A 26,192-nucleotide genomic window follows, 5' to 3' on the forward strand; every position below is an offset into this window, starting at 1 on the left:
ACAGAAAGGGGTACAGAGTTAACCCTGTGGGAGAAGAATTCAGAAAAAAAAGTGAAACAATTTCTGAGGTGTGGCTAGATAGACCTGAGTGACTGTGGGGCAGGTAACCTGAGGCAAGTCTCTTAAAGGTCATCCTTAATTTCTTTGTCTCAAGAATGGAAGTTAAAATACCAAATTCAAGAGGTTAGCTTAAGGATTCAAAGAGAAGACATGTAAAAGTACCTGCATACAGTAGATACTCAGTAACCTCTGTGTGTTGCTGTAAAGCAGGGTTTCTCATTCTCAGTACTGTTGGCATTTGGGGCTGGATAATTCTTTGTCATGGTGGGTGCTCCTGGTCTCTGTGGAAGGCTTAGCCACACCCCTGCCTCTACCCACTAGATACCAGCAACGTCTGTCCAGTAGTGACCATCTCAGATGTCCCAGACATTGCCTGCCATGTGTCACCACCACCAGTTGAGAGACACTGGTCTGTGCTGGAAAGGGCGCGCAGCTTCTCCTGGGTGTGCTGAGCCATAAAATAGGCACTTCCAGTGCTTTAAATGAAAAGAGAAGCACACAGGAAAGACACACTTGGGGCTTTTCCAAGTTTCCAGTAGGTCTGGATTTTTCTAACTGAATGATGAATTTCCCTGGAATAAAATGTCAACAGAACGGATGGGCCATGGGCTTAAGCCCCTGAGCCCTGGCTCCCACTCAGGACCAGAAGAGCGCTGGCTCCTGAGGACGCACGCGAAGCTCACTGGTCACTCACCACTTCATTAATGCGGTTGCCCCGCGGCACATCTCTGTTTAACTCGTTAGTTACTTGGAGAAACATGATGCTAAATGGAGTGGGAATTAACCCTCATTTAAATTGTAATTAAGAATCTGCTAATCATAAAGAAGCTGGAAAGGGCTGAGGATGTAAAATCTGATAAAACATGTAGATGGTGTACTGGGAACACTTTAAATGAATTAATTTATTTGCCTTCATTAGTGGTGTCAATTCTGGAAAAAATATATTTGTTGATGCAAAGTGTATAGTACTTTAGATTAAGAATTCAGTTAATGTTTAGTCCATAGCCTTTTGTAATGTCAGCAGTTCTTGTTTTAAAGAGTGAGGACGTGGAAACTCACACACACACACACACACACACGCCACATCACATCATGCCACATCACGTCATGCCACATCACATGTTGGAGTATCAGATTCTGACAGGCGTGCCTATGAATAACAAGATATATACTTTGAGGTCTTCAAATTATGTTCTTATTTTTAGTGTCAGTTACACTGTACCTGGGCAGAACTCCAAACCCAGTGGCTTCCGCTCACCCTCCGGGCAGTCCTCTGCGCTCTGGAACTGTCTCCAGTATCCGGCCCTCTCTGGGGCCTGGGGAAGAAGCACCCCCACTCCAGCAGTGCATGCTCCCCCTCTAGGTTACTGAAGCCCGTCTACATACTGCTAGCAGGTCCTTTGCAGCACCCATAATTTTAATTTACCATTATCTATACATTGCATGGCTAGTGGAAAAATACTTATTACCTATTAAAATAAAATACACTTAGATGTGAAGTAAAATTGACATAATGGGACAGAGACAGAGAGAGGGAGAGAGAGAAGAAAGAGGAGGAAAGAGCAGAGAGAGGAGGGGAAGAGTTGAGAGGAAGAGGGAAAAGGAGAGAAAAGGGCGAGCTTCATCAGAAATTTATGAAAAGCTCAGAGACCGCAAAATCTGATTTCCACCTCTGATTACAGCCAAGCGAAGATGCACTGGATAGAAATTAGCATTTGATTTTGCACATCTATCTCCGTGCAGCCTCCTCTTTTTCTTCCTTACTGACACGCTTAGCCTGGACTTGAGAGCGAGGAACCTTACTTTGTTTTGGGGAGTTAAAAATCCATCTTCCAGTGATCGAGTGGAGTGGAGCTCCAGGAACAGAAAGTTTCATTGGATGCTCAACCTAACAACTGAGATCCCAGCAGTCGTGTGCTCAACCTAACAACTGGGACCCCAGCAGTCGTGTGCTCAACCTAACAACTGGGACCCCAGCAGTCGTGTGCTCAACCTAACAACTGGGACCCCAGCAGTCGTGTGCTCAACCTAACAACTGGGACCCCAGCAGTCGTGTGCTCAACCTAACAACTGGGACCCCAGCAGTCGTGTGCTCAACCTAACAACTGGGACCCCAGCAGTCGTGTGCTCAACCTAACAACTGAGATCCCAGCAGTCGTGTGCTCAACCTAACAACTGGGACCCCAGCAGTCGTGTGCTCAACCTAACAACTGAGACCCCAGCAGTCGTGTGCTCAACCTAACAACTGGGACCCCAGCAGTCGTGTGCTCAACCTAACAACTGAGACCCCAGCAGTCGTGTGCTCAACCTAACAACTGGGACCCCAGCAGTCGTGTGCTCAACCTAACAACTGGGACCCCAGCAGTCGTGTGCTCAACCTAACAACTGGGACCCCAGCAGTCGTGTGCTCAACCTAACAACTGGGACCCCAGCAGTCGTGTGCTCAACCTAACAACTGGGACCCCAGCAGTCGTGTGCTCAACCTAACAACTGAGACCCCAGCAGTCGTGTGCTCAACCTAACAACTGAGACCCCAGCAGTCGTGTGCTCAACCTAACAACTGGGACCCCAGCAGTCGTGTGCTCAACCTAACAACTGAGATCCCAGCAGTCGTGTGCTCAACCTAACAACTGGGACCCCAGCAGTCGTGTGCTCAACCTAACAACTGGGACCCCAGCAGTCGTGTGCTCAACCTAACAACTGGGACCCCAGCAGTCGTGTGCTCAACCTAACAACTGGGACCCCAGCAGTCGTGTGCTCAACCTAACAACTGGGACCCCAGCAGTCGTGTGCTCAACCTAACAACTGGGACCCCAGCAGTCGTGTGCTCAACCTAACAACTGGGACCCCAGCAGTCGTGTGCTCAACCTAACAACTGAGACCCCAGCAGTCGTGTGCTCAACCTAACAACTGGGACCCCAGCAGTCGTGTGCTCAACCTAACAACTGGGACCCCAGCAGTCGTGTGCTCAACCTAACAACTGGGACCCCAGCAGTCGTGTGCTCAACCTAACAACTGGGACCCTAGCAGTCGTGTGCTCAACCTAACAACTGGGACCCCAGCAGTCGTGTGCTCAACCCAACAACTGGGACCCCAGCAGTCGTGTGCTCAACCCAACAACTGGGACCCCAGCAGTCGTGTGCTCAACCTAACAACTGGGACCCCAGCAGTTGTGTGCTCAACCTAACAACTGAGACCCCAGCAGTCGTGTGCTCAACCTAACAACTGAGATCCCAGCAGTCGTGTGCTCAACCTAACAACTGGGACCCCAGCAGTCGTGTGCTCAACCTAACAACTGGGACCCCAGCAGTCGTGCAGTGCGGAGCTCTCTCCGGGGGGGCTGGGAAGAGGGTGCCTGGGCTGGGGGACTAGAGGCAAGCAGAGCTGGGAAAGCTGCAGTTAGAGGAGGCTGGCTGCAGTTTTCCCTAGGGGCTAAGACACTACCTAGTAAGGGGCAGGAGGATAATTAAAATTAATGACAATAGTATTACCACTAGAGTCCGTTAATTTGTCACTTCCTGTGCCTTTCCCTGTGCAAACTGCTTTGCGGCAATAACTCCTTTGTTTTCCGAAGCCCTGTGATGTGCATATTATTATTAACTTCATTCTACAGATGCAGTGACATGCTTCCAACTGTTACAGAGTAGGTCTTACAGGGAAATTAAAATCAGGGCTCAGAGCTTAGCCACTGCCCTTGAGATCATTAGCCTGAGAGTCTGAGCTTGCACCCTGCCTCCACTTCTTCTCTGACCCCAGGCGAGCCGTCTCATCTCCCAGGGCCTCGTTTTCCATGCTCTGGGCTCAGTAAAGGGGATGGAGTGGAGCCTGCAGAGTGGGGCTGTTTCTAAGTGCTCTCCTGCTCTCTCAGGATGGTTTTCAGGCTCGGCGGGAAACATGAAAATATTTGAAAGGCATGAAGCAAACGTGTCACCACACACCATGTCTGCATGGACAAATACTTCCGGGTCCGTAAAGTGCCTTTGCTCAGCCTGCTCTTCTTGATGGGAAAGGCAGAGTTTGAAGAACACAGCTCTCTCCTTTTCCACAGTACCGCAAGGTAATTATTGATTCTCTTGAACTCTTAGAGTAGTTACTTTAAACCAAACCTGTCATGACAAGTATTCACCAAAATGTGGGATATTGTTTATTAAATACTCATTCTTGGAGCATTCTGTCAGCCCTGTAAGACAGTTTTTAAAATCTGCTTTACATTGATATGAAAAAAGTAAAGCCTCGCAGTGGCACTATTTGTCATGAGATCTGCAAACGGCTTAGAACATCTTTTCACAAGTAATCTAGGCAGGAGATTGACTTTGAAACTGTACTCTAAGCAAGGAACATGACAAAATTATGTAACCAGATGCAACATTTCAGTTCCACAACCATGCACCATAAATACGGCCTTTTTGCTCCCTGAGAGCGGACATGTAGTACCTGTATAAGAAGGCACCCACGCAGTCACGTACAGTGGCTGGCTGATTCATTTGGCCTGATATTCTCAGTGTGTTAATCGGCATCATTAACATTAAGTGACTTCTAATAACATTCAGGTTTTTACTTCAGGGCATGCAATCTTGTCAAGTATATTCAATAGAAAAAAGATATTTTAAAAAATAGTCATATCTGCAATTGCTCACAACTGCTGGCAAATACACAGGATAAAGTGTTCATAATTTCTGACTTATAATACACAACTGTCCTGGGCAATTTTTAAGTTTTTCTATCATGGACTTATTCCCTATGCCACAGAGATGAGGGGTAGCACAAGCGAGAAGTGCTAGTTATCCTCGTATCGTCCCTAACACCACATGGATTTTGAAGGCAAGTAAAAACCCCTCTATGACTGTCAGATGTGAAGGAAAGTCTGAGGGGTACAGGGCTTGATTTCTCTATATCCAGAGTTACAGAGTCCAGGAGCTGCCCAGGTATAGAAACCAGCTTGTCTCACCTACCTCTAACTTGCTAACTTCATAGCACATTGCTTATCAGGATTTTGGACCCACTTGCATGTTGGTTATAAATTTGGGCCCTGGGTTTAGAGGGACCTGAGTTCTAACTCTTTACCCTCTGACTATTAGTGATGGATGTGACCTGGGAGACTTGGGTAACCTTTCGAGCTCCTCCTAATCTGTAAATGTGAGTAATAATACGTATAAGCTACAATTTTAAGTATTAAATAGCTCAACACATAGCAGAAACTCAATCAGTACCGATTGATATTATTATTGTTCTAGCAGCACCATGACCATCCTCATCACTTACTTACACATTATCTTATTTGTGTATGATCTATAATGTCATGTCCTAGAGCAGTGGTTCTCAACCTTTCTAATGCCGTGACCCCGCAATACACTTCCTCATGTTGCGGTGACCCCAAACCAAAAAATAATTTTGGTGGCTACTTCATAACTGTAATTTTGCTACAGTTATGATTCAGAATGTAAATACTTGATATGCATTATGTATTTTCCGATGGCTTTAGGCGACCCCACCGGGTTCGCGACCCACAGGTTGAGAACTGCTGTTCTAGAGGATTACAGAGCCAGGTGAGATATTAAATTTTAGCTTAAAGGATACTGAACTTGACTTCTTTTAACTGCATGAGTTAATGTCCACATCACATGGTAACTTTGTTGTTTCAAACTAAGTTTGTTTGATTTGGAGAATCCCAAATGATAGGTTTTTTGTTAAAAACAAAGCAAAAACAACAAAAAACAATAGATGGTAACAAGAACAGAGATGCTCATGTAGTGATCAGTAGCCATCTTTCTGAAGAAATAGGATTGGTTCGTATTGTTAACATATGAATCAACACTTTTCTAGTTTTTAAGAGTTTTTTTAAGTTTGAACCACCTTCTTGAAATCTTGCTTACACTCTGGATTTGCCTTAACCTGCTAACTCATAATTAAAAGTGGAAATAATAGCCCAGCCTTCCTCTCCCAATCATGGTCTCACCAGAGTGGGATTACAATTGATCAGGCATCATTCTGACTCTCCATATTCATTTTACCTTGATAACACTCAGGACTCAGGGTCATTTTGAAATTTACTTCTATCTGCTAAGTAAGTTTCATCAAACAGCCTGTCCTTTTTTAAAATTTTATTTATTTATTTATTTTTGTATTTTTCTGTAGTTAGAAGTGGGGGAGGCAGTCAGACTCCCACATGTACCTGAACAGGATCCACCTGCCATGCCCACAAGGGGGCAATACTTGGCCTATCTGGGGCATTGCTCCACTGCAGAGACATTCTAGCGCCTGAAGTGGAGGCCATGGAGCTGTCTTCAGCGCCCGGGCCAACTTTGCTCCAATGGAGCCTTGGCTGCAGGAGGGGAAGAAAGAGAGAAAGGAAAGGGGGGGGGGAGAAGCAGATGGGTGCTTCTCTTGTGTGCCCTGGCTGGGAATTGAACCCGGGATTTCCACGTGCCAGGTCGACACTCTACTACTGAGCCAACTGGCCAGGGCCAGCCTGTCCTTTTTTATAACTAGAATTACCTCCCTCACCTTCCCCTTCTTCTACAATGTGATAATAAACAAAACCTGCTCAATGTAGTACACAATTCAGGATTTCATTATAACCTGCTTAATGAGAGGACTACACGGAGATGAAGTAAATGAACTTTGCAAGATTCTTTTGTATGATTCCTTCGTAGAATGTAGTTTTTTTTTAATATTTTTTATTTATTTATTTTTAGAGAAGAGAGAGAAAGAAGGGGGGAGGAGCAGGAAGCATCAACTCCCATATGTGCCTTGACCAGGCAAGCCTAGGGTTTGAACCAGCAACCTCAGTGTTTCCAGGTCGATGCTTTATCCACTATGCCACCACAGGTCAGGCTATAGAATGTAGTTTTACATAACAAAATGGATCTTTTCCCACTTTCTGGGAAAATTAGCTGAGTTGACTTCTTTTTTGTAACTTTTTTTTTAAAGATTTTATTTATTGATTTGGGGAAAGAAAGAGAGAAAGAAAAAGTAAAGGGAGAAGCAGGAAGCATCAACTCATAGCTGCTTCCTGTATGTGCCTTGATCAGGCAAGACTCGGGTTTCAAACTGGGGACCTCAGCGTTCCAGGTCAATGCTTTATTCACTGCACCATCACAGGTTAGGCTGAGTCAACTTTGTAACTCTGGAAGACTTCAGAATTCTGTGAGAGTGACTACAAATCTCCAGAAATGGATGCAAGTATGGTGGCTTTATGGTATCTCTCTCTATAAATTTGTATCTATATATACATCTACATATACATCAATGTGTTTGTGTGTCCATCTGCACAATATGGGAGGGATGAGCCAAAGATATATGACCCTGTTGAAGGTATTTAAAAACCTTTTAGACTATTTATTGGATGCAATTTGAAAATTAAAAAGAAGAACTCATGTCCAAAGGGTTAAGTTCTGCTACACTGTTCTTTCTTTGCCAGGATAACATGTTAAAACACTACAAATCTGATTCTGGTCCCTTCCAACTGAAACCCAAAGTTTACAAACTGAGATTTCTCCCAGTTACCCTTCAAAATGTGTTTCTTTTAAGGTTCAGGTCTCTATAATACATACATTAAGATAGAGATCTGTAAAATTTAATTCACATACTCCCTAAAAGAAATTTTAAAAACTGTGTTCCTATTTGAAAAAAGTTGACATCTAGTTTTGTTTTCATTATAACTTGAGATAGTTGCAAAAATATAATTTCTGGCACATTATAAGTATTGATATTTTAAAATATACTCATTGCATTCATTTAAAAATGAATCTAATGTAATAATTACTTGGTATTCTCTATCATCTATGAAAAAATTAACGAACAAGTTCCTTTTGAACAGTTGGAAATTTTACATGTTCTTTGTGTTCTCTTTGAATTTGTATTTCCATTATCCTTCCCTCACACAGTTTTAGCTTAATATAATATTTTTTATATGGGAAGGTATTTTATCAGTCACCTTGTTATATTTTTTATAACAAAAATATGTTTATAGCCTGACCTGTGGTGGCACAGTGGTTAAAGCGTCGACCTGGAATGCTGAGGTTACTGGTTCGAAACCCTGGGCTTGCCTGGTCAAGGCACATATGGGAGTTGATGCTTCCTGCTCCTCTCTTCTCTCTCTCTCTCTCTCTCTCTACCACTTTCTCTCTTTCTCTCTCTCCCCTAAAATGAATAAATAAAATCTTAAAAAAAACAAAACAAAAAAAATGTTTATAAATTTATCAGATCTATCAGTTGAAGAGTAGATTGGGACTGTCATTTTTTTGGTTAAGTATCAAAATTTTGTTTTGGGGTGGCTGATCATTGTAAATATTATGAGTGTCCTCTTGTCCAAAACAACATAAATGCATTATAAACATTAATAAATAATTTTAAATTTAAAAAGTTAAATATTTATTATTTGAAATATATAGGGCTAACTTTACTTCAATTAGTTTATATTTTGTGGGGATAAATATTTATTATTATTATTATTATTATTATTATTATTATTATTTTAAGTGGAGATAGTGAGACAGACTCCCACATGTGCCCCAACCAGGATCCACCTGGCAACCCCTATCTAAGGCTGATGCTCGAATCAATCCAGCTATTCTCAGTGCCTGGCCAACACTTGCTTTAAACAATGGAGACACTGGCTGCAGGTGGGGAAGAGGGAGAGAATGGGGAGAATAAGGGAGGAGAAGCAGATAGTTGCTTCTTCTGTGTGCCCTGACTGGGAATTGAACCCAAGACATCCATATGCTGATCCAACACTCTGTTCACTGAGCCAGGGCCTGGGGATGAACATTATCTATGTCTAGAATGGGACATGATTTGTTATAAATTCTATTTGCATTTTTATTTTTAAAAAATATTTTATTGAATTTATTGGGGTGACATTGGTTAATGAAATTATACAGGTTTCAGGTGTACAATTCTATACTACATCATTTGTATTTTGCATTGTGTGTTCACCACTCCAGTCTATTCTCATTTTTCATTTTATAAATGTGTTGAGAATGCTTGCTCACATAAATGAGGAGATGAGAATGAATGAAATATTGTTATAGCAATGTCATTGATTTCTTTGAATTACATCTGAGTTATATGCCTTAGATCACCAAAAATTATTTTTAAAGATCTATCAGTTGAAGAGTAGATTGGGACTGTCATTTTTATTGAAAGGAGAAAATTGAAATTCTCCTTATATGGAAAACAGTACATTACCCAGGCATTAGAATCACTCACTTTTGTCAACACCAACCTGATATTTCAAATGGTCCTTTTTTTTTTAGTATCTCAAAGGTTTTGTACCCTAGCCATGTACTGCATAGTAATATTTGGGATAAAAAAAGAAAGATGCTTTTCTTTCATAAAATGGGAATAGGTCATTAAAAAAGAAGACAGAAAAATATTTTTTAATGTAGGGTATTCTCAGTAAAATAAATTTTAGACAAATGTATATGTGAAGTTTGAGAAATTTATATTTTATTTCCTTAAAATTATCCATGTACGCCTCTGACAGTTGTGGTGTTCCTACATTGGTTTTGCCCATATGAGTTCTGGCACTGTTGTATTAGAAAAATGCAAATAGAAAAGGTTTGGTGGTAGGGAGAGAAAGAGAGAGAGAGAAAAATAGTGAGAGAGATTCACAATGGAGAACTCCATTTTCAAACTAAACTGCTCTATGCACCTGTCATATATTAAGGGAATATGCAATTCAAATAAGCAGATATCACACTGTCTAAATAACCAATGAGAAAAGTGGTTTGCTACCTTCATAATGCTGGAATTACAAATAAATCTGCAGCAAGCCTCACTATTCTTTTCTTGCTCTCACAAGATTCCCAATCATTTATTTCAGAGGAACTTTCAGCAAGTCCTGTAATACTTTTCCAACACGAGAGCACAAAAGAATGACTGACATCTTGTTTTAGTTTTAAATCTAAGAGATTTGGGTGAAAAAGAATGTGATATCACTTGAAATAGCTTTCCTGAAGGCTCAAGTAACTCCACAGCCCTTCAAGCATTGGAAAAAGAAATTAGAAGAGACAGAAAAAAAGTTATTGCAGAAAGCAAACTTACAATGAGCGGACCCCGGTTGTTTTCCCGATACTTGTTCTGGAAGAAAATGTAAACGACAGTGGCGGCCAAGGAGTAGAGGAAGGCAAAGACAGCGACGGTAACAAAGAATTCTGCTGAAGAGGAGGAGTCGCCGATCAGGGCCAGCTTCTCCCGCTCCTTTCCCTCGCAGGTGGGCACCTCAAACGTCACCTGGTGCAACCTGAAGGGCCAGAGTTAAGGAGACGCTGTGAATGCTATGGGGACTCAACTGGAAGCCACGCCCACATGCTCCACTGCAGAGTGACTCGGGACTTTAGTGGCATGCCTATGAGACAAGTTCGTTAACAATATGACCGATATTATAACAGCAAATATGGAAGTAAATACTGAGGTTAAACACTTACCTTTGAGCTTCACAATAGCTGTCACTAGAGAGAGGGGAGGAGGGAAGGAGTGGGACACCTGAAATGATGATAAATTAGACTATGACATCCTCCTGATTAAATTCTGCAGGGCTTTCTCATCTTATCTTGGACTCAAAACCTGATTCCTAAACGTGACCCACCAGGTTTTACATCACGGTCCTGGCTTAGGGTCTTTGGCCTGACTGTTCCCTTTTTCTAAATCTTTCTGTGCCCTAATATTTCCTATGGCTGCCTTGCTCAGGTGTGAGCTCAAATGCCTTCTCCTGGGATAGCCTTTTCTGGCCTATTAATTTCAAATAGCTCCTTTCTTTTGAACATTTCTATCACCTCACCCTATTTAATGTATAGCACTCATCATCTATCTGCCACACTATCTTGGTAACATACTTAATTACTCATTTTTTTCTGTCTCCATTGCCGTCTCCATGATCATGGAGATCTTAATGTTCTTCTTTTCTGTATATCCAAAGTCCTGACCATTATTGGCCACTCACTAATTAAGACTTGGAAAAGTAAATGAACATTGTTGGTCCTGTAAGATAACGGATAGATCCTAATTTGACTGAACTTTTAGAACTTCTATTTCACATAATAAGTTCTATCAAGACAGCATCCAGGCTCAATGCAGCAGGTAATAGAAAAAAGTAAGATTTATTCTGTGGGGGGCAATACTTCCTGGTCAATAAATGACACCTAATGAAGATATGTTCTAATCGGTACATTAGCTCACAAATGAACAAGGTGGCAAACTGTAATTTAATACAGGACCCTGAATTCTGCTTCTGTAGAAGTGACCTAATCATTCCTTGAGGTTTAGGGGACACTCAGAAATAGGCATAAATAAGATTTAACAATATTCGTACAGTAAGTAGCACTTGGAAAAAATTATCTACAAAAGTAACAATGATGGTAAAGTCATTGATGAATGTTTAAAATTCTGAGCTTATGCTTAGGAAGTATTTTTCTTACTACGCAAAATTTGAGCCCTTTAAAAAAGATTTATTGTGCACATTGTCTTACAGTTTAGAAATAATATAATGATAAAATATTAATAACAATAGCAAATAACATTGGAGCCTTTCACGTGTCAGTTATTGTTTTATATGTATTATTTACTTTTATTTAATTTCCATAGCAACTGTATAATGCAGGTAGTTTATTGCCCCTTCCCCTTCACAGATAAAGAAATAGGCTTAGAAAGATTAAGTAATTTGTCCTAAATCACATGGCTAGTAAATCTGGCCAGAGATTAACATTTGTGTCAGACTCCAGAGCTTGATTTTTTAACTTCTGCATTAACCTGTTTCTCTTAAATACTGAGAATATTAACTAAGATGAATGCTTTTTTCAAAGTGAAGCCCCCAGACCACTAGCATCAAGTGTAGTAGGGACCTTGTTAAAAATATATATTCCAGGGATTTGTCTCAGATCCACTGAATTGCACTCTCTAGGGGTGTAGCCTAGTTAACAGCCAAAGCAGAAGAGTCCAACTCCGCAAGTTCCTTACATCTCAGAAACCTACTCTTTTATTTACCACTTGACTCAAGAGAGACCATTTACACAGTCCACTTGATTCTGTCCTCCTGATTCTTAGCAGACAGAAAGGTGTGCACCTTCAGTAAACATCAGGAAAATAGAAGCATTCACCATGGCTTTACTGTAGAATTCTGCCCTTGCCAAAGATATTAAAATATTTCTCAACAATTTGGTCTGTGGGAAGGTTGAAAAATGAAATTGATTGAAAAAGTAATCATGCCAGTTATTCTGATATAAGTGATTTTCAGATAACGTACACCTTTTTCTCATCCATTTAACAAATTTTTAACAAGCAGGTCTGTAGTTCACCCAGTGGCTAGATGCTGGGGATAGAATGGAAAACAAAGATGAGATGGGGCGGGTCCTGCCTGTGTTGAAATTCCAGTTTAGAAGGAAAAGAAAGGTTTTCTGAGAGGAGCCCTTGGGTAGCTGGGTGTGGGACAGTCAAGACAAATTTCTCTATGTAAGTTATTAAGCTTCAGCTTGAAGACTGAGTATAAATTATCCAGACATTGGGGGTGGAAAGCACATTGAAATGTGACTTCACACCCACTAGGGTGGCTGTATTCTAAAAGGTTATCAATTGAAATTGTTATTGTTAAGCTAAGTGAAAGAAGCCAGACACAAAGGACCCTTTGTGTGATTTTATGCATAGGAAGTGTCCAGAAGAGGCAAATTTATGGAGATAAGTGTAGTTTAGTGCTGAGGATTGGGGAGAGTGGGAGGATTGGGGATGATGGCGAAGTGTAGAGGATTTTCTTTGGGGTGATGAAAATGTCCTAGAATTGATTGTGGTGACAGATGCACAACTCCACAAATATACTTAAAGCCACCAAATTGTACAATTTAAATGAAGGAATTGTATGGCATGTGAATTACATCTCAGTAAAGCTGTTAAAAAATAGGTAGGAAATGGTATGTGCCACGATCCTGCACAGGCCAGTTGCAGAGCACAAGGGAGGTGATGAACTAGGGGCTGTAAGACTGGAATATCCAGGGAAGGGGGAGGTACAGGATGAGATGGAGAAGTAGCCAGAAGTCCCTGCTGTGTCGTCCTGTGGGCCAGCTTGTAGATTTCAATCTTTATCTTAAGACAAACACTGGAAAGATTTATTTATAATAAATAACATGTGAAACAAAAATAGGCAGAGCAGTGTCATCTGCCACAACCATTTTGCTGCATATGCAGCCACTTTCCAGGTGCTAGAACACGTAAGCATCACACATGCCTCCAGCTCCCTCAGCTAACACTGCAGACCAGCTCGGCAGTTGTGTGTGTGGTGGGGCAGCATGGAGCAGGAGAATAAAATAATTGGGTTTTTCCTATGCAATCTGCTGAATATCAACATTTTCCCTGTTGCTAACTAACTGTTAATTTACAGTACATGTTTATTGTGCCTCTACAGGAAAAAAGAAAAAATCATTAACAAATCTGCTGGGCTTGTTAATACCAACAATCTAGGTTTGGTATTTGACCCACAAGCGACACTGGGGTGAAATCAGTAGAAAGAAGGGAAATAAGAGTGAAGTTCTAAGTTAGTGCCTATCGTGTGAAAGGAAGAAGAGATCATTTATAAAGAAAGGGCATGTCGGCTCAAAATAGTCTGAGTGTAATAATCCATATCACTGTATATTTTGAATGTTGTATAAAGGTATATATTACTAAACATGTATATATAACAGAAAGGTGCCTTTAAGCAACAGTTAAATATATATATATGGATAAACACATATGTCTTATTTTAAAGGGAGAGATTTTATAGCCAGCATATGTTTAGCAGCTGTAATAACTTTGGAAGCAAATATCATGCATTTAGAACCTAAACAAGTAAAAAACTGTTCTGTACAGATAGAGCATGCTAGTTGATGGAAGCTGGAAGCCAACAGGGCCACCTCTAATCTTGTGAGGAACTAGTCAGGGAGCAATTGCTGAGCCCATGAAAGAGGCCAAATCTAATTTGTTGATTTCAAATCCATAATTTCCTTCTTGGTTGGCCTGACTCAATCAAGGAGTAATTGAATGTCGTTGGGTTTTATTGCATTACATCCATCAATGAAAAGCCTCCATGTTATAGGGTTTTTTTAAACTTTTTACTAGTGCTTAAACACAAGCCCTTTAAACACTTCACTGCTACTTCATTTAAACTAAAGGAACTGCTTAATGCCTCACAGTTCTTAGTTCTGTTTGTACGGCTATTAAGTAACTTCGTGTTTTATTTATTTATTTATTTATTTAAATTTATTTATTAAATTTAATGCAGTGACATTGATAAATCAAGGTACATATGTTGAGAGAAAACATCTCTAGATTATTTTGACATTTGATTGTGCTGTATAACCCCCCCCAAAGTTAAATTGTCTTCTGTCACCTTCTATCTGGTTTTCTTTGTGCCCCTCCCCTCCCCCAACCCCTCTCTCCTTCTTCCCCCCATCCCCCCTCTGCCCACCCCCCACCCCCCACCCCTGTTGCCATCATATTCTTGTTCATGTCTCTGAGTCTCATTTTTATGTCCCTTCTATGTATGGATTCAAGTAGTTCTTAGTTTTTTTCCCAATTTACTTATTTCACTCCGTATAATGTTATCAAGGTCCATCCATGTTATTGTAAAGGATCCGATGTCATCATTTCTTATGGCTGAGTAGTACTCCATAGTATATATGTACCAAAGCTTTTTAATCCACTCGTCCTCTGACGGACACTTGGGTTGTTTCCAGATCTTCGCTATTGTGAACAATGCTGCCACAAACATGTTGTTTTATTAATAAAAATATTTATGAGGACAATGGCCCTTATTTTTCAACCTCCAGGCATTGTGCTAGGTTCTTTACTGACTGTTTCTCACTTAATGCTCACACAACTGTTTTTAGGTAGATGTTATTACTATCACCATTACACAGATAAGGAAACTGAGGCTTAGAGTGAGTAGTGAACTTACTGAGGTCAAGTGACTAGTGGAGGACAGAGATGAGTCTCAAATGCAAGCAGGTTTAGGAGGAGCCTACACTAGGAACCACTGCACATTTCTGCCTTAGTTTCAAAAGTTACAGCATCCTTAGATTTCCAGCTGAATGTGTGTATAAACACGAGCAAGCCAGATTTCCTATGCCATCTAATCTAAGAGTAGACTGGCTGTTTATACTGACAAGGATTCTAAACCAACGTTCATTCCACTTCCACCTTGAAGGATGCACACTGGGCATTTTATAGGGTACTGTAAAGCCAGCAGCCAGGGCCACTATCACAGCAGCCTGGCTCTTGCAGGTTCGCATTGGATTCGGACAGTCGGTAAAGAAACAACAGAGCCAAAAACTGATAGGCCATTTTCTTTAATTCTAGCTTGCACCCGGCAGGCAAGTAAAAATACACACTGGTCTCCAAAACCCAGTCACATTCAGTGCTCACAAAGCTACTGACTTATCCGAGTTTCCTAGAATCAAAGGTTTCTAGCTCACCAGACTTATTCACCTCTGTTCCCCATCTCCTTCCTTATCCCAGATACAAACTCTACACAAACTGGCATCTTACTCAGCACTCCGCCATCTTGGCTGCTTCTCCTGGCCTCCTCCACATGGCCTCCTTCTGCTCTCTGCTCTGCTCTCTCCTCTAATCATCCCAGGAACCAAGAGTGCAAGCTCCCACTCCGTCCCCATTTTATATTGTAGCTTCACAATAGGGAAGTCTCTAATACAAAGTCACTTCTCTGAGGCATGATTGGATTATACCACCCCACATCAAAAAGGGTGGGAAAGGCTTAATCCCAAAACCAAGCCCCAGGCTACAAGGATTCTCAACACACATTAATATCACCTGGGCGACGGTCTCCATCTTTAACAAAGTGAGCATAATACATTTTATCTGCCCAACAGGTACCCAGGAGTGACAGAGTTGAATCCCTGTAGACCAACCAATAGGAAGTCATTAAAAACTTCCTGGTTTCCAAATTTTGTCCTGGGTTACTGTAACATATGTCTCAGAAGGAAGCAGAGGGCAAATGAACTTGACTGCTGCATGTACTGCTATTGTGATCATTGGAATGTCTGTGGTTCTTTATAGCAAGTGAGATTCTTGGGTAAAGAAAAGCACAGATCCTCTTTGGGTAGCACCGTACCATGAGGCATCTGGTAATAAGACTTTTGAAATTACTGACAATATCGTTCTCCAGATGTGAAAGAAATCAGGACTAAAGCTGCCACGTCTGGGGGAGGCTAAGTGCAAAACAGTAAGGACATGTCTCAGGGGGTAATCCTGACCAGGAACAAATGTGGAGACCACCCAGAGGGTAGGGAGCAACTTGCTGTCTCTGAACCCTAACAGCCAGAGTTGAAGTGGCCAAGGGAAGAGCAGAGGGCAGACTGTGGTGCTGAGCATGTTTCTCTTTACTTGATTACTTTCTACAGCCCCTGTTTAATCCTTCCTACCACCAATAGTGACTTTAATCCTCTTGCTCCATTTTTCTTTCTCTCTTCCTAATATGAAATATTGGTGTTTGTCTGGTTTTAGATCATCTTTTCTTTTGCTAGCTGTAGGTGTTCTGTATAATAAATGTGTGTATGTGTGCATTTACACATTCATACTCCCACTCCTATTTGCTCAGCCTATATGATTCACAACATACACAAATCACTACAAAATCCTGGGAGTTTATAAACACCTTCAGACAGTGCATTTTCTTTTTCTCTCCAGCAACCTTCCCATTTTATAGATGAGGAAGTTGGAGCTCAGTCATGTTGATAGAATCAGCACCAGTCACCCAGCTGGCACAGAGAAGAAGCAAACTTAGAACCCAAGCTTTCTAATACTCAGCTGTAAGATTTTTACTTATGATCCAAATTCCATTTCTTAGTTTTTCAGACCACCAAACTGCGTGGTGCTCAAGTACTCCATTCATTCAAGAGGGATTTACTGACCCCATGTGCCAGTCATCAGAGAAGCAAATCTGAAAGGCAATGGATTGTGAGAAATAGAAATAAAAGTTATCCGGAAGACTGAAAAGGATAAGCCCCTTCTGTCTATCATTTCCTCCGGCTTTCTTACTATACCGGAAGCAGGACATTTGGTGATACTATTTAGAATAATAATAGTGATTCCACTTCTGTTACCGAATCCCAGTCACCACCGGATGGTTCCTGGGCACATCAGAGGCCAGACAGCGTGCTACATGTTTTTACATATTATCTCACTTAGATTTTTAAACTTGATCAAGGCATTGTTAGTATTACCTTTATCTTAAGAACAAGGAAAGTGAGGAGCAGAGCAGTTAAGTGACTTGTTGAAGGAAGAGCTTTGACAGAGATAGACCCCAAAGCTCTCATATAAAAAAATTTCCCCCTCTTTAAATATTAATTTATCATAACAATATCATTGTCACAATCTTGTTCCTCTTTGTGCACATATTTTTCACATATTAGGATTTTTTGACTAAAGGGTTTTAGGTTATAATATAGCAAAACAGCAGCAAATATTGAGACTAAAAGTAAACTCTGAAAATTGAGCTAAAAGTCTCATCAAAGGTAAAGGTATAGAAAACTTTCAGAGGAGCACATATCTTAGAGTAATTACATTAAATACTTGAAACCATAAAGAAAATATCTAGGAATATCAAGCTGTTGGTCAGGGTCCACCATGCGGAGCTAGCCTACTTGGTGGAAGTTCCAGAATTTCCAAGAAATCCCCATTACTTTGTGGAATGTTATGCTCTCATTGGTTAGAAGGTGACTGCCCCATACACTATTCTCCTCCCAGAGCTCATAAATCACAAAGTGAGATTCATTTGAAGATTTCTATACAGAAGTATGCAAACATCATCTTTGGAAGGAAGTGCTCCCCATTCAGCGTTTCAGAGCAAGTCCCCTTCTATCACCAATATCTCATACTGCACAAGCATGATATGAGATTCAGCATTCCCATCAGCAAGTCCTTCCAGTGGCTCAAGTCTGAGATCCTCCTTTCCTAGCCTATCAATTAACTTCTGAAGTCCATCATTTATTTATTTATTTATTTGCTTACCCATCACACTTTCACTGACTTCTTACACCACGACTGGCTTTTCTGATGACTCTCTGGCAGTTGGTTCACGTGCCACTTTCAGGCATTTTCAATAGGACAATTGATGTGTGATGACAGTATGGAGACTGTGCCCATTTGCTTCATTGACCCTCTGGCTCATGGGTGATTTCAAAGTGGTTCTAACGACACACATTGGTTAGAACTAGGCTTTCCCGTATGCCACCCACACCTCATAAGACATATTTTTATACTATAGTCAAACTCTGGGGAGAATTTGACTTCACAGAGCCTCAGGTTAGATTCTATTTGACTGAAAAATATGGAAGATGGGGACAAGATGGGGACTGAGAACAGGCCTGGGAGATAGCCAGTAAGAAATGAGAGAAGACTCCAGCTTTCAAAAAGTAGTTTTCAAAGACCTGGAAACATGGCATATTTTATTACTATATTGCTCTGTCAAAAAGCCACCCTATAAGCAGTTATCTGGTCGTTTTCTGTTGCAGCATGCTGTCAATGCATTCTTCACATAATAACTGGCCTTGTTGAATATTTAGTATAGTACACCTAACAGAACTTTTGCTGGTAGGAAATTCAATTTCTCTGAATTTCAATATATGCGATTATAATGAAAGAAGCAATAATTGCTATACCCATAGAACAAAATGCAATCTCCTCTGTACCACTAAAACCTGTTACCTTGTCAAGTGGCTACGAAATTATAAATTTTTAAACTTTTTAGTTATTAATATCATAATAAATACACAAATTCTTTTTGTAAAAAGGTATCTAAGACAAAAGAAAACATTGTACATTTTAGCTAACCAGGAGTAGTTTCTTCAACATATTTATTAGCTCAGGATGGAAAAAATGGCCTTTATTGTCAGCAAATATAATGTCACCTTTGTTTCCAATGATTTTCTGCAACTAGGAGATTAATCCCATGATCTTCAAGTTGTATTTGGAACTTAAATGTAAGAATTCATTTTCCACACAACAACCAAAAATCTCTTACAAACCTAAATCAGAGCATGTCACTCCCTTGCCTACAATTTCCTCCCAGTGTTTCCCTCAGCACTCAGGGCTATCCGTAATTAAACGCCTGGCCATGGTCCACATGGACTGACACCACCTGGATCTTGCCCCAGTGTTTATTGTTATCATACTCACTTGATGCTTCCTCTTCCCAGAACACAACTTTCCCCTGCCCCCATGGTCAGCTTCAGCTTTTCATTGGGTCTCAGTTCAAATGTGACCACTTCTGAGAGGCCTCCCTTGACCAACTAATCTAAAAGGCATGTCCCAGACCTAGTCATTTATGCTTTAATTTATTTGATTTATTATTCTTATTGCCTGTCTGAAGTTACTCTGTTTATTCGTGAACCTATGCTTTGCCCACTGAGTAGGAGGAAGGCAGGGATACTGTATATTTTGTCTACCTTTGTATTGTTGTAAGGTACAAAAGGCTACAGAATTAATATTAATATTTTAGGAAGCTTAAAGGACATTTTGTTAGTTTGGGCTAGGCATACAGAGAGATTTTGTAAATGATCTCTGTACTTGTATGATTAGCATAAAACCAAGATGGCCGATGACATTGTGTTGTAAATGCAGAAAGAGAAAGGAGACTTGGATTCTCTGACCTTCCCCCATACCTGTGGGGAAATGGGTGAATAGCTAGCCAGGTGTAGAAAGAGAAAAGATTAAATTAAACCTTTTCTTATACTAATGGACCATTTATAGGCATTTGTCCCCATGGAAACTACTTCTCCCCTCCTGAAAGCATATAGTTAATGTATGTATCTCTAGGCAAAGGAATAGCAAATGAACACTAGAAAATTATAGGAATGTCTTTTAGTATGTAAAGTGACATTTTTACCATTATGTTGCCTTGTAAGTTTTAATGTAGAAGTGTTCTTTTATGAATCCTATAGACCAGTGGTAGTCAACCTGGTCCCTACCGCCCACTAGTGGGCATTCCAGCTGTCATGGTGGGCAGTAGCTGAGTGTTGGGCAGATAAAATATATTATGCTCACTTTGTTAAAGATGGCGCTGCCCACATGGAGGCCGTTGCCCAGGTGATATTAATTTGTGTTGGGGGTGGGCTGTGGGCAGGCAGGATCCTTGTAGCCTGGGGCTTGGTTTTAGGACTAAGCCTTTCCCACCCTTTTTGATGTGGGGTGGTGCAATCCCATCATGCCCCAGATAAGTAACTTTGTATTAGAGACTTCCCTATTTTGTATATTGGATTAAAGGTTTGGATTTCTACACTATAAAATGGGGGCAGAACAGGAGCTTGTGCTCTTGGTTCCTGAGATTAATATTAGAGGAGAGAGCAGAGAGCAGGGGCAGAGAAAGGCCATGTGGAGGAGGCCTGGAGAAGCAGCCAAGATGGCAGATTGCTGAGTGAGAAGCCAGTTTGTGCAGAGTTTGTGCAGGGAAAGGGAAGGAGATGGGGAACCAGAGGTGAATAAGTCTGGTGAGCTAGAAACCTTTGATTCTAGGAAACTTGGATAAGTCAGTAGCTTTTTGAGCACTGAATGTGAGTGGGTTTTGGAGCCCAGTGTGTGTTTTTACTTGCCCGCCAGGTGCAAGCTAGGATTAAAGATGATGGCCCATCAGTTTTTGGCTCCGTTGTTTCTTTACCGACTGTCTGAATCCAATGCGAACCTGCATTGGCCAGGAGGCGGCTGTGATGGTGGCCCTGGCTACTGGCTTTACACTGAGCAACCAAAGTATAAATAAAAAGATAAATTTAACTATAGTAAGTTGTTTGATAAAGATTTATTCTGCCAAACTTAGTGAAAATCTAACATAAAGTACTTGGTAAGTAATTATTATTATATACTTTAACTTGCTGTAACTCTGCTTTATAAATTTTATAAAGTAAAGTTACTTTCCTACTTTATAAATCACCATTACTGTGGAACTGGTGGGCGGTTAGAAAATTTTACTTCTAACAGAGATACAAAAGTGGGTGGTAGGTATAAAAAGGTTGACTACCTCTGCTATAGACAAATGTTATAAACTTGCTAATGAATTGTGTCCCATTCCCCTCCCTTGATCCTTTCCCCAAACCTGTATAGGAGAAAACAAAAAGTATAGGCTCACACCATGATGTCAGGTTATTTCCCCACTCATGTATAATTAACGGTATTTAACCAACCCCTAGAATATTAATGAGACACACACGATTTGGAACTGACCCCATATATGCTATGTGCGGCTGGCATATTTAATAAATTTCCTCCTCTAATAAAACTTTTCAAAAACGTATTTGGACTATGTGCCTCTACGAAAACCCACGGAATTGTGGATTGGGTATTTTACAACACTATTACTGAGCACCAGATCAAATCTGGATCATAGAAAATACCCAATACATATTTGTTGAATGAAAAAAGAAAGAAGGGAAGGAGTAATGAAAAAAAGGATAGTGAATGGCTATATCTCAGTGAATTCCTAGATATTTGTCTGGAAGCTGAGCCTGCTCTTACCTCATAGAATTGAATAAAGAGATGCCACACCTGTTCTGTCAGAGGAAACCAGACTGAGAGAGATAAAGGCACTTGATCAAAGCCATATAGTACAGGAATCACAAATCAAGCCTTCTGCTCCTAGAGCAGGGGATCTTCCAATGCTCTGTAATTCCTGTGATGAAGAAACTCTCTGGTAGCCCAGAGAGGCCATGCCTGGAAGCTGGAGGGGCCAAAGGGACAGGGAGGCAGTAATGGAAGCCATTCCCTCTGGGCATGCTGGAGAAGTTCGACAAAGAGCCCCACCCACCCACCTGCCCAGCAGCTTCCCAAGCAGGTGCTTCTCAGAGACCCATGTCTCCAAGTCATCCTGTGCCTCTCCGGGCTGGCTTTGGCCGAGGGCCAGGGCCAGGCTTCAGGACAGCCCCCACCAGCCTGGACCTCACTTCTTCAGGCATCCAGCCATCTCCTGCTCGCCAAGCACTGTCCTAAGGCTTATGGAGAGCAGAGGAAGAGACGTGGAGGTGGTCTCTGCTCTCAGAACCTTCGCTTTCATAAAAGGCAGACAACTGAACAACTTCTTTCAGCAAATAGCAATGAGGGTTAAGTCCAAGATATACAGCGGCCCTAAGCTAGTCCAGGGGGCCAAAGAAGGCTTCCTGTGCGTGGGATGCTTAAATGAGGTCTGGGGGGTGAAGAAAGTTGGAGAAGGAAGGGGAGGAGGGCTCCACGCCTAAAGGGGAGACAGTGTGGAATTTGAGGAACTGTTTTTTTTAAAGTAGAAAAAAGATTGCCATAATAATTTCAATATTGTCATTAGTAATATTTAGTAATAATTTCAATAATGTCATTAACAATGATGATAACAACAATAATAGCTAGTAGGTATTGATCCCTGACTTTGTGCTCTACATGCCATATTTCCTTTACTGTTCACCAGAGCCTGAGAGGTATAATTACTATTATTGTTATTCTACAGATGGGCAGACAGAAGTTGGACATAGGCTTATAAGAGAATGAGATGGCTTCCCACTCTCACTCATTCTAGTCTAACACAGCTCGTGTGTCTAGAGTTGCACAGTGGAGTTCCCCTCCGTTGGCCTCCCCTATGCCTGCTTATGCTTCTCCCGCAGACTGGATGTGTCCTTAGCTATTCTTACTGCACACAGAAGCCAGAGGGGAGGAGCAGTGCACATTTTCAGAATGGTTGATACAGGAGGGACTAGCTTGGTAAAAATTAATTGACTAAAAACTCAACTTGCCAAAAGATCAATTAATCTGAAACTGCCAAGGAGAATAATAGTATAGCAGTTTTGCCACCATTTCTAAGGTTAAAGTTGCTCTTCAATTTTGAAGGCCAGTAAGAAGGTAGATGTGTGCATGTGTGTGTGGGAGAGTGTGTGTTGGGGTGTTGGAGGTATTGGGGGTGTTGTACAGATTTTGGCCCAGTACAGTTAATATATTAGAAATATTTTAGGAGAGAAAACTTTTCTTTCAACAAAATGGTTATTTGGAAAATCACCTTGAAGGAAATGGCTTTCCCGAATGTTTAGTTTTGGTGGGCATTACCCTAGCGGTCCCAGGTCACCCACACTGCCCCTGGAGAGGGGAACGATTTGGGGCTTATGGAACCAGAGTCATCTTCCTCTTTCCAGTAGAGGTGAAGCTAGCATTGAGAATGAGACTTTGCCCTTCAAGGAATGAGATGGCTGCTGTCCTCACCCGTTCTAGTCTACATACATGTTGGAGGTCTCAGGCACAGTCCATATGTTCAGTTCAAACAACTCCTTCCTGTGCAAGCCAGCCTCCTGAACTGTCTCCAAATAAATCATCCCAGTTTGAACCAATTCTCAACAAAAGACAGTTTTATACAATGCCTACCAAGGATTTGATTGGGAAGACTTTGCATTTTTTTAGGGAGGCTAATGACACAAACCTATTCATAGAAGAATAAAAAAAAAATCTTAGAAAGGAAAATGGTACTTAATCTTTGGAAAGATTCGAATAAAACAAAACATGCCTCCATGATTTTTTTCCCTCTAGATTCCCAAAAGAACAGAAACTAAATTCAGCTTCCTCTCTTGATAATTAAAAATCAAAGTACAAACCATGTGAACATAAGCTACAAATAAGCCTTGCAAGTAATTTTATATTCAACAATTTTTTTTGTTTTGTTTTGTTTTTTCTGGAAACGGGGAGAGACAGTCAGACAGACTCCCACATGCGCCCGACCGGGATCCACCCGGTGCGCCCACCAGGGGCGACGCTCTGCCCACCAGGGGGCGATGCTCTGCCCCTCAGGGGGGGGGGTCGCTCCGCCGTGACCAGAGCCACTCTAACGCCTGGGGCAGAGGCCAAGGAGCCATCCCCAGTGCCCGGGCCATCCCTGCTCCAATGGAGCCTTGGCTGTGGGAGGGGAAGAGAGAGACAGAGAGGAAGGAGGGGGAGGGGGTGGAGAAGCAAATGGGCACTTCTCCTATGTGCCCTGGCCGGGAATCGAACCCGGGTCTCCCGCACGCCAGGCCGACGCTCTACCGCTGAGCCAACTGGCCAGGGCCTTCAATAATTTTTTTAGCTTCCTAAAAATACTTCATGTTTCTGAAAACTTTATATCAGAGTTCCTTAAACTAAAGTTCAGAGACTTCTGACTGTATGGAAAATCCTTACAGGAGGTATAATTCATCAAAAATAGTTGCATAATAATGCTAATGTGTTATTTGTTATTTTCACTTTCATTATCTCACAAGGGCACAGTCAAGATTTTCAGAGATATGTGTTGTGGGATGAAGCCATTAGCTGATGGCTGATGGGTATATACTTGCCTATTCTTATATTTTGCACATTTTTTCAGTTTTGATTTTTGATGTGGTAAATATTTATAGGCATAATCCATGTAAATAAAAAGTTCTTGTGGTCCTCAATCATCTTTTAAGAATATGGAGGGGTCTTGGAACTTAAGATTTGAAAACTGCTGTTATCTAGATGATGATTTCCTATTTCCTTCCCCCAAATTATTTCATTTTATTATGTCCCTTTTTAGTAATTCAAGCAATAAGAGTATACAAGGGTCGATTCACCATTTTATACAGACTTTCTTTTCATTTGACAGATGCTTATTTAGTACTCATTACATGCAAGTAATCACACTAAGCAGTAGTTTTTATTGTCACCAGAGTTTGTATAAGCTCCTTGTCCTTGGCCAATACTGAATCAAAGGCTCTTGTATCTGAACTATAAATATTCTCTCTCCCGCTGATTGTCATCTTGCCCAGAAAGGCTAAATAAACCTTTATATCAGTTGGTGAATGCTCCTTGGTCTTCGACATGTCACTTCTCAAGATTTCTCAGGCTAGAGGTAGGAAACGAGATTAATCAGCCTTAGATGTTCCATTATTGTGATTATCTAATGTACTCATTAACACTCTACCCTTTATCTCATCCCTGCAAGGGAGTCACACACTGAAACCGAAAGATGAGGACATTTGCAAAATGAGAACCAGTGTTCTCAGTCTTAGCATCCCATGCGATGGACATCCATTGTTTTTGTGTACCTGGAACCTAGTCTTTTTCTGAACATTTCCTTGATTTCAGTTTTGAACATTAGATCTAGATCTAATCAGTTGTCATGTTTCATCCTTAGGCTTAAAAATCTAAGACAGGAATATTGGCTCCTATTCCAGGATAACGAGGCCAGTACAGAAGATGACATGTGAGAAAAGAGAAAGAAAAGAGATTCCAGTTTCTTGTTGTGTCCCTAGCATCCAGTATAGTGCCTGACACATAGCAGACGCTCAGAAACACTTATTGATTCAACCTACTTGAAGCTCACTTCTTTACAAATGATTGGACCATCTCAGGTAAAAATAGAGGCTTATTTAATCCCTTATCTCAAATGGGCATCCCTGCAAAAATCCCCACTGGAACCTCAAAGTTTGAGAAAATCCATTTCCTCCTCCCTTTTCTATTTATCCTCCTCTCTCATTGGTGCTACTTTGTACCACTTCTTTTATTTTCACTCCAAGCACCCTCTTGAGAAGGTAGTTGCCTTATATTAAGACACTGAATATGTTGCCTGATTCAAAAGCATTCTTTCCTTAAGTATATTTTTAGTTTTGCACTTCTATTTTAGCGTCTTTGGCTCCTCAATCTTGTGAAAAAATTTTACATGTGGACAATCTATGCCAACATTCACAGTCTAGATATCAAGCCAAGGAACATGAACTCACATGGATTAGGAGAGTAAATGAGACAGATTCATAAAAGGAGGGTTATAAATAGCAGGATGTTGTACTCAGTAGATTTGGCTCCTTCAATCAAGAAAAAAATTAACCTAAAGTTCAGATTATAATATATCCATATCTACACAACTATTCCAGAATCCCACCTACATAAATATGGTTGTGATGGTCTGTGGTGACTCAGGTCAGTAGAAAGAACCAGTGTGTTCCAGTGTCCTGCAGCCCGACCAGGCCAGTAAACTGTAAGTCAGCCTCTTTGGTTGGTTTAGTTTTATAGAAAACCATGTTCAGGAAAGCTTACCTAACCAAGCTTTCTTCCTTCCATTAGCAACTAAAGGGGTTTCTTCTCAGAAAGTTAAGGTAAGATTTTATCTCCTGTTTGCTGACAAGAAGCTTAAAGAAAAAAAAATGTCAGGACACTGAATT

At 41.1% G+C, this 26,192-nt stretch overlaps 1 protein-coding gene across 4 annotated transcripts in view; it reads right to left on the bottom strand.

Annotated features, from left to right (window-relative positions):
* Positions 1-26,192, bottom strand: part of SYNPR (synaptoporin) — a 374,269-nt gene that overhangs the window by 52,606 nt on the left and 295,471 nt on the right. For all 4 annotated transcript variants that reach the window (XM_066244520.1, XM_066244524.1, XM_066244523.1 and 1 more), the window contains one exon: positions 10,108-10,306. In XM_066244520.1, the coding sequence (XP_066100617.1) occupies positions 10,108-10,306 (199 nt within the window). The remainder of the gene's footprint in view (positions 1-10,107; positions 10,307-26,192) is intronic.

The sequence above is a fragment of the Saccopteryx bilineata genome, chromosome 10 (genome assembly GCF_036850765.1).
Source record: "Saccopteryx bilineata isolate mSacBil1 chromosome 10, mSacBil1_pri_phased_curated, whole genome shotgun sequence".
Classification (NCBI taxonomy): Eukaryota; Metazoa; Chordata; class Mammalia; order Chiroptera; family Emballonuridae; genus Saccopteryx; species Saccopteryx bilineata.